General features: G+C 37.8%; 1 protein-coding gene across 1 annotated transcript; it reads left to right on the forward strand.

Moving 5' to 3' along the window:
- The first annotated feature begins 2359 nt into the window (after positions 1–2359).
- On the forward strand, positions 2360–2791 carry LOC107952389 (uncharacterized). The gene is made up of 2 exons (XM_016887649.1): positions 2360–2443; positions 2552–2791. The coding sequence occupies exons 1-2, from the start codon at positions 2360–2362 to the stop codon at positions 2789–2791; spliced, it is 324 nt and encodes a 107-aa protein (XP_016743138.1).
- Positions 2792–12525: the final 9734 nt, after the last annotated feature.

A 12525-nucleotide genomic window follows, 5' to 3' on the forward strand; every position in this document is an offset into this window, starting at 1 on the left:
AAGAAGATTATGAGATTTAAGTATTGTCTAGACTACTCCAAATTTGGAAGAAGCAAATAGTGAGCAGCAGACAGTTGTTGGATCTTCGAATGTGCCGGAGACACTTGACGAGCCTGGAGAATTTCAAAGTAATTGTAAGTTCATTTTACATGTGTTGACTTTTATTATTGATTTATTTGTCAATTTTAATATAATAATAGTATATCATTTTTCAGCTGAAAGTGGTGGGACGCGCAGAGGTTGAGGACGTACGCTGCTTAAAGATTTATATGACTTAGATCTTTTCGAGCGTGTCAAAGTAAGTAAAAACAGTCATGGTCAGCCTGTTGGATCTGAAGCTCGACTTTTAGAAGCCTATTTGGGCATTTTAGTACGAAATGCCAATATGTTGCCCATCAACTATGAATCATGGCATCACATGCCTGATATCAACAAAAATTAGGCTGTCGATAATATTAAGGTAACAAAATGTGAATGTAATTTATAATACTTTGGTTTAAGTTTCATTAATATTTACATTCTAAACTTGTGTTTTTTTAGGAGAGATTTGCTTTAGAGGTCTCCGATGACTATATCAAGAAGGCATTGGGTAAAAAATGGAGAGACAATAAAAGCACTTTGAAAAAACAATATTTTAAGAAAGATATAAGCCTCGAGGAAAAATTGCGAAATGTCCCACCAGGAATGCTGAGGTGCCAATGAGAAGATGGGTTAGATTCTGGAATTCAAAGAAAGGAGAGGTATTACGTACTTCCAAACTCTTATAAATTTTTCAGTATATATTGTTTACTATATACGTAATAATAATTTCATTATGTAGGACCGTGAGCGAGTTGGAACAAGCAGCAGACAAAAACAAAACTTCACGTACACGGCAGGGTCAAGAAGTTTTGCTTCTGTAGCTGAGGCCGGGGTATTATGAATTTATTAATTCTATCAAATATTAATGACTTTCTAGTATTAAATAATATTTTTACTACTATATTGTAAGAAGTCTCGTCCGGTCAAAAAGTTGGATGCCTTCAGCTTTTTGAGATTACGCATAGGAAGAAAGATGGATCTCCTATGACATCCGAAGTTGGAGAAATTATGATATATTTATTTAATAAAATTTGATTTATTATAAATATTTATAATGTTTAATTATAATGGTTTAATTCGTCGTTAGTACTTTTAAATAATGTTAAGTTATGTTTCATTCCTTTTTATTATATATTTCGTTTCTAACTCTTTGATTGATTTATTAAGAGAAACTAAAGGAGAAGAAGGCGGAGTATAAAGCAGTTGCTTCGACTGATAGTTCTGTTAATCTTGAGAACATTGATAATAGAATTATCACTGAAGTTTTGGGTCTTGAAAGATACGGTCAGGTTCAATTTCAAGGATCTGGTGTTACCCCGACCCAATATTTTAGATTCGGCTCCAAGCAATACATGCCTTTCGGGAGTCAAGCTCAAGCTGAAGTTCAGAGGTTAAGAGACAAGATAGCTCAGATGCAAGCGAACACGGTTGAGCAAATTGCCGAGGTTCAAAGAAAATATGAAGAACTTCAGCAACAACTTAGAGCGGAGGCAGCAGAGAGGGAGGCAGCGGCAGCAGCGAAAGAGGTAGAGGCAGTAGCGAGGGAGGCAGAGTAGAGCAGAAAGTATGATGAGCTCCAGTTACAGCTTTAGTATATTATGAAGATGTTTCAGTAGTCGCAAAAGCCGCCATCTTAGACATTAGTTTTCTCGTTGTAAGAATGGTTTAAACATTTTCACATTTAAAACTGTTGTAAGAATATTTTGAGTTTTACTTTATTTATTAATTACATCATATATCTTTCGTTATATTTGAAATATCATTTTGATTTAATGTTTTTGGTTGTATTTTGTATGCTAAATTTGTTGTTTGGTTGCATTTCATGCTATATTTGCTGGTTTTTGTTGGATTTAATGCAGGAAGGGCCAATATTGGTGAAAAATGTGCATTTGAAATTTGCTAAAATTAGCGACGTTTATGAAAAAAGTGCCGCTAAAAGTCATGGCTTTTAGCGGCATTTTTTTGGATAAATTTGTGGTGTTTCCTATACCGACGTTTTTTGCATCGCTTGTGAAAAGACCGCTGATAGTTTTAGCAACGCTTAAGAACACCGCTAAAGGCTAAAAAAAGAACCGGTAAAAGTCTATTTTCTTGTAGTGAGTTCACCTACAATAACAGCTACCAATCTAGTATACAGATGGCATCTTATGAGGCACTGTATGGTCCTAAGTGTCGTACTCCCTTATGCTAGACTGAGTTGGGTGAACGACGTATTTTGGGTCCAGAATTGGTTTCAGAAACATAGGACAAGGTCCGTTTGATTTGAGATCGATTGACAATGGCTTCTGATAGGCAGAAGTCCTATGCATATCTGAAGCGTCGGGAGATAGAGTATTTAGTAGGAGACTTCATTTTCCTCAAGGTATCACCATGGAAGAAAGTACTGAGGTTCGGTCACAAGGGCAAGCTAAGCCCTCAGTTTAATGGGTCGTACTGGATTATGAAACAAGTGGGGCCAGTTTGATACCAGTTGGAGCTACCTTCAGAGTTAGATCACATACATGATGTGTTTCACGTCTCAATGTCGAGACACTATCGCTCTGATCCAATGCACATTGTTCTTGTGGAGGACATCGGGTTTAGACCAGATTTGACCTTCGAGGAGGAGTCGATTCAGATTCTGGATTGCGACGTAATGGTTCTGAGGAGGAAACCTATTCCACTAGTTAAGGTTCTATGGCATAACGATAGCACTGAGGAGGCTACGTAGGAGCCTGAGGATGCGATACGTCAACAGTATCCTCATCTGTTCTGATCAGGTAAAATTTTTTAGGCTGAAAATTTCTTTTAGGGGGTAGAGTTGTAACGCCCCAAAATACTTGTATATGTATCTATATTAATTTGACACAATTGTGTATCTGCTTCAATGGTTAAGTGTTCTGGGTGTGTGTGTGAGGTCCCAAGTTCAAGCCTTACCTTGGGTAAATTTTGGTATTTTAATGAAAACAAAGTCTGAACTTGGTCCATTAGGCTTATATTTTATTGTTTGTAAAATATGTCAGAATGGGCTTGCTGGTCTAGTAGTTAAGGGTGAGTTGTTAAGCTGGAGGTCATGTGTTCGAATCTCTGTAGTGGCAAGAGGATTATTTTTGCTGCGAATTTCGGCTAGGAGTTTGTATTTTACCAAAATTTTGAGTGGTCGGGTTAGTGGAGGGAATTAAAGGATGTAGATTAGGGGGTTATCAATTTTGTCGGCATTCTGCATTCATTTTGGCAAATTTTGGCTACCCTCCTCCTATTTCCCTCTTTTGCTGCCAATTTCCCTTCTCCTATTTCTGTTACTGTCGAAATTTCCCTTGCCTTCCTCTTGTCCGTTTTATTTTTGTAATAGCCAACGTTGGTGACTTTTAGACGTGGTAATCGTTGGTAAGTGTCTGTTTATTTCTATGGAGTGTTGCTCTGATTAAGTGATTAAATGGTGTTTACTGCTGTTTAGGAGTCATTTAGGAGGCTGGAGTCAATGTTTCGTCAAGTTGATTCAAGGTGGTGATCATTTTGAAGCAGTTAGTCAATTTTTCATTTTGGGGACTGATTGTTGGTGACTAGTTGTAGAATTTCTAAAGGTTGAATATCTTGATTTTAGGTATCGGTGGTCTTAGGGTTGCAAAAAGTAAAAATACGAACCAGGTGTGCACTCAAAAACACAAAAAAATGAGAATCAGCGAAAGCCAAAAAATGAAACTGTTGACACCACACAGGCGTGTGGTAGCCCGTGTGGTAGGCTATGTGGCAGTACACGGTCGTGTTGTCGATGAACTAGGCCGTGTGCCCGTGACACGGGCGCATGACATGACTGTGTGATGGCTTGTGAGGTCATGTGCGAGACACGGCCTCGACCAATTGGGCTGTGTGGGCCATACGGGCATGTAGGCCCACACGGGTGAACCACACGGGCGTGTGGAATTCTGGGCCAGGCCGTGTGATCCACAAGTCCAAGGCCAATTTGGGCTGTGTGGGTCACACGGGCAGGGCACATGGGTACGTGAGCCCAGTTTTCTGAAATACTCTGTAAGGTTGCTCGGGTAGCCCAAGTCAACTGGGACATACTGTAGGGTCGGTAAGAGTTATTTTGACCTCTGATTACACGATCTGACTATGTGATATATGTGTTTTAGCATGTTACTCTTATCATGTGTACCGATTTGAATGTACGATCTGTTAAATTGCATATTAGCATGTCATACTTGTATGTTACATTGCATCAGGGTTGGGTTGGTATTATTTGGAGGAAGTATTCTGAAAGGCTTTTAAGCTTGATATCTAGAAGCTTCACTACAATTATTTGATTATGTGCCGCACTTTGGTACAACATGGTGTGTAGGGATGGGTGGGTTGATTTTATCCCCACATGGTGTGTAGGGTTGGACGGAGTTGGTGTGTAGAGGCTAGTGGGTAGGACTCTATTATTCTATTCTATTTTGCATGGTATATCTGAGATGGGCTAAGGCCTTATTTTGTATCTAATTCTGTATCTAAGTGGACTAAGGCTCACACCGATTCTGTAATGGGCTAAGGCCCGAATTGTTTATATAAAAGACTGATTTTGGATGTTATGCTATGTGCATGGTTTCTGTAGGGATTACACACTGAGTTGCAAAAACTCACCCTTTTCTGTTTAATCTGTGTATGTAATCCCCAGACTTGATGGATTGGTGTAGCCGAGGGCACAATGGTGACTACCACGTCCGAACTGCTTATTTATGATTTTTATGGTTACATCACTTAATTATTGTTGGTATTTTATGTATGATGGACTTTGGGACTGCTTGGTTTTAATTTGGGATTTTGAACTGTTGATTATGGATTTACAAACTGCAATGCAACAAAGTACAGTTTTCCTAAAATAAACTAAGATTTTTCGTAAATAAAAATAGTTTTGAAAATTATTGGGTTTCAAAAGGTTCTGCGTAAAAGAAATGTTTTAAAGAAAATCAATTCGTCCATGTCTTCCCGAACTAAGCAAAAGATAATCACTAGATCGGTTTTAAGGTCAATGCATTTTCAAAAACACTCTCATGTGACATTACCAGATTCGGCCATAACGTCCAGGCTGGCTTTGGGGTGTTACACTACACGATAGGGTTAAAACAACCCCTCTTAAAATATTTATCTAAAAGATAGATTACCACTTGCCTTAGTCAACCGATTTAGGCTTGCACCCTATACCCATCATAAGAGATTGATTACCAGCCCTTTAAAGATTACCTGCATTCCAATGAAACTTATTAACCATTACTGTACACACACATAGTCTGAACCAAGCGTATAATCACTTACCAAAGTGTAAAGCCGAGAATAGGAGATAGAAGCAATCGACCTACACTCAACTTGAGAGCCACAAACACAAAGTACGACAGAGGCAAAGGCTCGTACCACCACAGTCACTCAAATCGATTGATCAAATGACAATGCCGAAACTGAAAGAATAGGAGGAAGAGAGGTGAAGTATTCGGCCAAATAACAAAATGAAGAGAGAAAAAGAATTGGGAGAAAAAGAAGAGGGAAAAGGGAGTATTCAACCAAAGCTTGAGAGAGAGAGAGAGCAGAGAATCAACCAAAACAAAACCGATTGAGGGAGGGGAGAGAATGAAGATTCGGCTAAAGAAAAGAAAACTGAGAGAATGGTTGCTAGAGGAGTAGAGGAAGAGGAGAAAATCAATCAGTAAAGGCACTATAGTGAAGAGAAAATCCAAAATAGACCAACATGAAAAGTACCCAAATGCTCAATAGCAATATTCGACCATCAAACAAAGAAGTGAAAAGAAGCAAAAAGAAAAAAGTCAAAAACAGAAAATGAGGAGAGGAAACATACCAATCCCTAGCCGAATTCTTGAGTGGCTAGCATACCAACTCGGCACTAACTCTCCCACACTTCAAAATCTCGAATTTTCCTCCCCATTTCACTCAAACCGTCTACCAATCCTTTGATCCACTCCTCAAAACTCTCCTCCAATCTCTCCACCATCTAATTTGAACTCCCCTCTTAACTCCTCAGAGTTTTGGCTAAGCTAGAACACTTCCACGACACTAGCAGCAAAATAAAACACCTCTGTGCATAGCAGGACTTGAACTCAAGACCTTCAGTAACAATGCCACGCCACCTATCCCCTAGACCAGCAGGCTTTTCCTGACATAAAAACCCACATTTATTTAAGAACCTACTGACCAGAGAAAGGGCTTATCCAAAATAAAAATAATAATTGCACAAGCCAAGGCTTGAACCCAAGACTTCTCAGACTCTTCCTAGGATACTTAACCACTAAAGCAGACACACAGTTGTGTCATAACGATACAAAAATAAATACATAGGATTTTGGGGCGTTACAAAATTCAAAATTCTAACCCCAAAATTTAGGGTGTTACAATATAAATTTCATATCTGAAATGGATTGATATGACTAAAGTTTATACAAGCTTACTAAGCATTCATTGCTTCATGCTAACGTAGCTGTTTTTCTTTACTTTTTAGGTTATCAGAAGCTCGATCGGGTTGGAAGCTAGTCGAATATCCATCACACTATCCATCAATTTTATCGGTATATTTCTATGATTTGGTCGTGGTTATAATGGCATGTATAGGTGGACTATGTCTAATGTTTAATTGATGAGTTTGGTATATATGTCATTTTGGTAAATGATTATGGCATGAAATGTTACCTTGGATTTGATGTACTTAAGATACTATTATTAACTTGTTGGTTGTGGTTAACATGGTTAAATTTGTGTATGTTTTGAAATAACCAACATTGGTATGGTTGTTATGTATCAATTATGTTATGTTTTGGCATCAAAACAAGTTAAATGATAATTGGTTAAATATGCACATATATAGGTGTTTTGGTTGATGTTATAGCAATTATGTTTTGGCTTGTAATTATGGTATATATGTGACCTTATGATGGTTGATTTTATAGTCTTTATGATGCTTAAATGATGGATGTTGAAATGATATTTAAAATGTGTGTAATGGAATGTTCTTTGACATAGATGAATATGGTCATTGTGGTATTTCGAATGTAGTGGACATAAATGTCTAATGGTGCTAAATGTCGAACGGCCAATTTGGTATTTTTGGTCTGAATTTGATAGGTAAATAAAGTGGTAAGTTTTGGCATAAACTTAGTTAAAAGTTGATTGAACTTTTGGCTAAACTATGCATATGGTTATACATGTTTAATTGTTGTGATTTAGTTGCCTTTTAGGCGTATTGGTTGCATGCACATATACCTTATTAGTTCAACTTGTGGATGCATTATTTGGTGCATTTTGACTGTTGTTTACATGTGAAAAATTGGTTGGTTTTGCATTGATTGATGTTGTGAATTAAATGTTTTAAATTTTTGATAGTTTCGAAATATAAACTCCGGTAATGCTCCGTAACCCTATTCCAGCAATAGATACAGGTTAAATGTAACACCCCTTACCTGTATCCAGCACCAAAATAGCGTATGAGGCATTACCGGACTTATACAAAAGCGATCATACAAAACCAAGACGTAAATTTCCATCCAAATTTAAAACTTTTCATAAACATTCATATCGTCCCTAAAACGAGCCTACAAGGCCCAAAACATGCATTGGAAGCGGTTCAGGACTAAACTGAGAACTTTAGAAAATTTCACAACACTTAGAAAATTTTTCATGTTTTAAGGGCCACACGCTATTGCAGGCAGGCCGTGTGGTCACACATGCCTGTGTCCCTACCCCGTGTAACTCTCTGTTTATCACCCAAGAAAAAAATTAAAGACAAATGACCAAGTCACACGCCCGTCTGCTAGGCCTTGTGGTCGATTTAATTTTAATAACTTTTCATAAAATAGGTGCAAACTTCACACGCCCAGGGCACACGCCCGTGCCTGAGACTCTGTCATCCACACGGCTAAGACATACGTTCGTGTCTCGGCCCGTGTTCTCAATTCTGATCATTTTATTTTGCAACAATTAAGATACAGGGGACACACAACCGAAACACACACCCATGGGGCAAGTCGTGTGTCACACATGGCCTAGACACACGCCCGTGTGTCTACCCGTGTGGACAAAAACAAGGCTATTTACCAAGCCATTTTGTCATCCTTTTATGCACACACTTACAGAGCAAAACATAACACTAATCCAAGTAATTACATTCAACCAATTCAGTCATAATCAAGACATCCACACATCATTCACAAGCTAGCATTTACCACATACAAATATCACATACTTATCAACTTAAACCATGCAAATTTCCACATCCTTGAAAACATCATCAGATGCATATATACTTAAACCAATATTATCCAATTTCAATGGCCATTTTCAAAATGAATTATCAACCAAAAAAAGCCAATACATTTGGCCAAATCAATTATGACACATAACAAAATGACTAAGTCCCTATACATGCCATAACTCAAAATGTCAAATTCATTGGTACCCAAAATAATCAGTTGATAGTGTGAGTGGATCTCTGACAGTCTCTGATCCCCAAGCTTAGTAATAGACATCATACCCCAACATTGAATATACAATTAACATGATGATAATTGGCATAAATATTATTAAGATCTTATAATCATAACTTACTCAATCATAACCTTACTGAGGGTTTATCACATAACGACCACATTATGTATGAGTTTTATGTACATACCTGATACATCTAAAATTGGATTTGCTATAACTCACCTTTGACATACATCATTAAATTACCCGTTGAACCACTTGGAATACTAAAGGATACTTGGAAATCTCGTACACGCAGTACCATACCAATGCCATATCCCAGATATGGTCTTACACAAAGTCTCATATTGATGCCATAGCCTAAATATGGTCTTACACGTAATCTTAGTAACCCTAATGTCATTACATTTGTATTCTATCTATTCCTAAAGTTCAATAGGGATATCATGCTTGTCATAAATTTTTCACATACGTCCAAGGGTTATTCACAATTTATACAATAATAAAGCATTTAAAACATATTTAAAACAATGCATTATTTACATACGAACTTACCTCGGTACAAAAATAGTAGAAATTAGACGTAATCGTCAAACACCTTGTTTCTCTTGATCTATAATAGTAAATTTAACTCATTTATTATTCAAACTACTAAAATCAGTTCAAAAAATCACTTTATGGCAAAATTAGATTTTTGCCCCTAAACATTGACATTTTTACTCTTTGGTCCCTAGGCTCGTAAATTGAAATATATTCAATTTCTTCAATTCCCAAGCCTATTCAAACCTCGTTTATGCTTATAACAGCCTACAATTTTCATTAATCACACTTTTACACATATTTTATAACCTTTATACAAATTGGTCCTTTTTACATTTTCATCAAAAATCACCTAGCAAAAGTTGTTTATCATACACCAAACACACATTTTCTACCATTAGACATCAAAATACACATATATCTAACTTGGTTCAGACCTTAGACCTTAATCATTTCTCAAATTAATGGTAGAAATAGACAGATCGAGTGATAACGACTTCAAAAATGTAAAGAGCATTAAAAACGGGGCAAAATGGACTTACAATCGAGCTTGGAAGTGGCCAAACCCAAGCTATGGCTTCCCTTCTAAATTTCAGCACAAGGGGGAGAAGATGGACAAGGATTTTGGCTTGATTTTTTACTTTTTAATTCATTTAATTACTAAATAACTAAAATGCCTTTTTCTTAAAACACTAAAATTCTCTTACCTCATGTCTATTTTTGTAACACCCCAAACCCGGCCCAGATGTTACGGCCGAATTCAGTGTGTCACATGGGGAATGCTACTAAAGAAGTTATGTTTTATCCAAAAATCTTTCTTAGGGTTTGAAGAATGTTTTGTTTTAAGTTAAAGTGAATGGAAGCTGTGCACCAGGTAGGAAGCCAGAAAGAGGAGGTGAGTCTGTTGGACTGCTTAAGTACCAACCTCTTCACGGATCCAATCCTAGACATGCACACATCCATTGCCACACTTTATGCCTGTTACTAGTCCACAAATATTTAATTAAGTTAAGTCTATTTAAAATATTCATTTCCTTTGAAACGTTTACATTGCGGAAGCTTTGCTCGGTTATCATGATATTTTGAAAATAGGAAACTTTTATAAAACACGCCCTAAAGCTAACCAATTTAATAACCCAAAATAAATAAATTAATAAAAAGAGCAGCCTTATTACAACTTAAACCAGAAACAAAATAATCAAAATAATAATTGTGAAACTTAAAAAAATAGAAATTAATCCTCGTGGCCACTCTGAATCCCGCCCAGCTCCAAGTCTACCAACTAGGGCTCACTTGTAAGGATGGAAGGGAAAGGGGTGAGTTTGGAAAACTCAGTGTGTAAGGAAAACCCATCCAAATCCCAATTCAGTTCAAGCCCATTGGGCCTAAGCCCATTCAGATAACAGTGGGTATTGGGCCGAAGCCCTTTTCAGAATACAATAAACTGGACTTTAGCCCCATTTTCAGATAACAGCATGGCCTAGAGGCCCATTCCAGAACAAATCAGACATATTCGTCTATGCAAGCCCAACCCAGCCTATAACCAACCGCTACACTCCACCCGTACCAGCCCTACACTCCATGTAGGGAATAACTCAACCCATCCAGCCCTACACTCCATAGTTGCAGCATTGCTGCTCAGTTATCAGTAAGTTGAGGCAAAGCCTCCAGTACATGGACAAGCCACTTTCAGTACTTCCTCCATCAATATCCCAGTCCCATGCATCAGATAATAATAATAACATGGCATGCAGTAAATAATAGCAGTCAAACATGCATTCAGGTCAACCTTAACCCTAGGGGTATATCAGTAATTTTACTCCTAGCGGTAAATCTGTAAAGTGTCCACCTATAAAGGTATTTCAGTAATTTTATCAGTTTTAAAGGGTTTTCATGCATATTCCCACCTTTCACATACTAACAGAAACACTTACGAGGGTTCTTACCGAATTGGGCCCGTTGGCCCATTATCCTAATTTTGGCCCATAAAGCCCAAAAATATCGAAGGCACAGAAATCATGCACTATGCAGTCTAAACATTTTAGTTTACCAAAAATGTTAATGATTTACCTCACGAGCATTCGCACACTCGTAAGTCCACAAAATACCAGTTTTTTGACATTTCGGCATTTCGGCTTTTGCCGATCTAGACTATGAAAGGGTGTCAGTTACACACCTGTTTGGACGATATGCTGACGAGATCCACACACACAAACTGCCTACAATTGGATTACTAACACGTTAATCTAACTATCAAAAATGAACTACGTATTAACCCCCTTACCATAATCGGCCAAAAGCACCTTAGCACTAGTGATCCTACCTTTGCCGAAATTAGCGACTAGGTTTAGATCCAGTCGTTCCACTTGTCCAAGCCTTCGATCAGCAGCCTCTAGATCACACTATTATCAAAATAAAAAAATTATAACATCCCTTAGAGCTACAAGCCCAAATCGACAGCCTCTCTAACCTTTAGAGACTTTGGCTTTTTCTGACTTGAAAGAAATAAGACTAGATCTAAGTAATGAGCACTTACCACTTATTCCTCTTTGATTTCTATGCAGATCTGATGTAGATCTATCCTCTAAATGATGGCAGAACCCGAATCCAGGAGATTTCAAGTTTCGGCTATAAGCCCCTAAGTCTTATGGTATTTCAGCTTTTTAAGTGGTGAAGAAGATGACGATTCGAGGCTATAACCTTGGAATAATGCTACCGACCAGTACCAAGGGTTTAGAGCAGATGAATGCTGATCAAGAGAAACAAAAATACCGAAGGATTTTGGCTTTGGAGAAATCGGCACAAGTAGTGAGTTTCGGGATTCGACTTTTCTGGCAATCAACTATGGAGGTTTTGTGGAGGATGGGATCGACAGAGAAGGTGAGTAGGGTGATCAGAAGGTTTCGGCTAACAGAAGAAGCATAAGGAAAGAAAGAAAATGGGGAAAAAGAGAGGGAGAGAATTTGGCATCGAGAAGAGGAACTTGCATTTTTGGCTTTTGTGAGAACTCAGAATGAATGAATGAAAACTTTCAGGTGGCTAACCCTAATCCTCCAAGACAGAAAAAGAAAAAAAACCTAACCCTAATATCAACTAAAGCAATTGGCCCAACCTCCCTAAGGCCCTTGCCGAAATTCTCTTGAGTGATCATGTGCCCAGCACATGTCCAAAATTAAAAAGTAACTACATGCCTACCTTGCGACTCGAACCTTGGACCTTTAATTCCTTCCCATGCGCCATTTTTTTAGGAATCTAGTGGCGCCACCTTGCCACTTTACCAAAGCCTTATTTGTGTCATGACTTACGAAGTTCTTCTTAAAGCCCACTTAACCCAATCTCCTATTCGCTTAAAATCCAACCTTGATATTTTACCATGTTTAACCTAGGCTTGGGCCTTCTAAAGTCCTACTAACACATTTAAACACAATTCTAATATTTAGAACACCAAAATTCCAA

Source organism: Gossypium hirsutum, chromosome A02, assembly GCF_007990345.1.
Source record: "Gossypium hirsutum isolate 1008001.06 chromosome A02, Gossypium_hirsutum_v2.1, whole genome shotgun sequence".
In the NCBI taxonomy this organism is placed as follows: domain Eukaryota; kingdom Viridiplantae; phylum Streptophyta; class Magnoliopsida; order Malvales; family Malvaceae; genus Gossypium; species Gossypium hirsutum.

Bases quoted from the DNA above. Each gene is read 5' to 3' on its own strand.
- LOC107952389 (XM_016887649.1), top strand. From the start codon at position 2,360: ATGGCTTCTGATAGGCAGAAGTCCTATGCATATCTGAAGCGTCGGGAG. The intron at 2,444-2,551 runs GTATCACCATGG...GTTTGATACCAG, and splicing joins GAGACTTCATTTTCCTCAAG to TTGGAGCTACCTTCAGAGTT.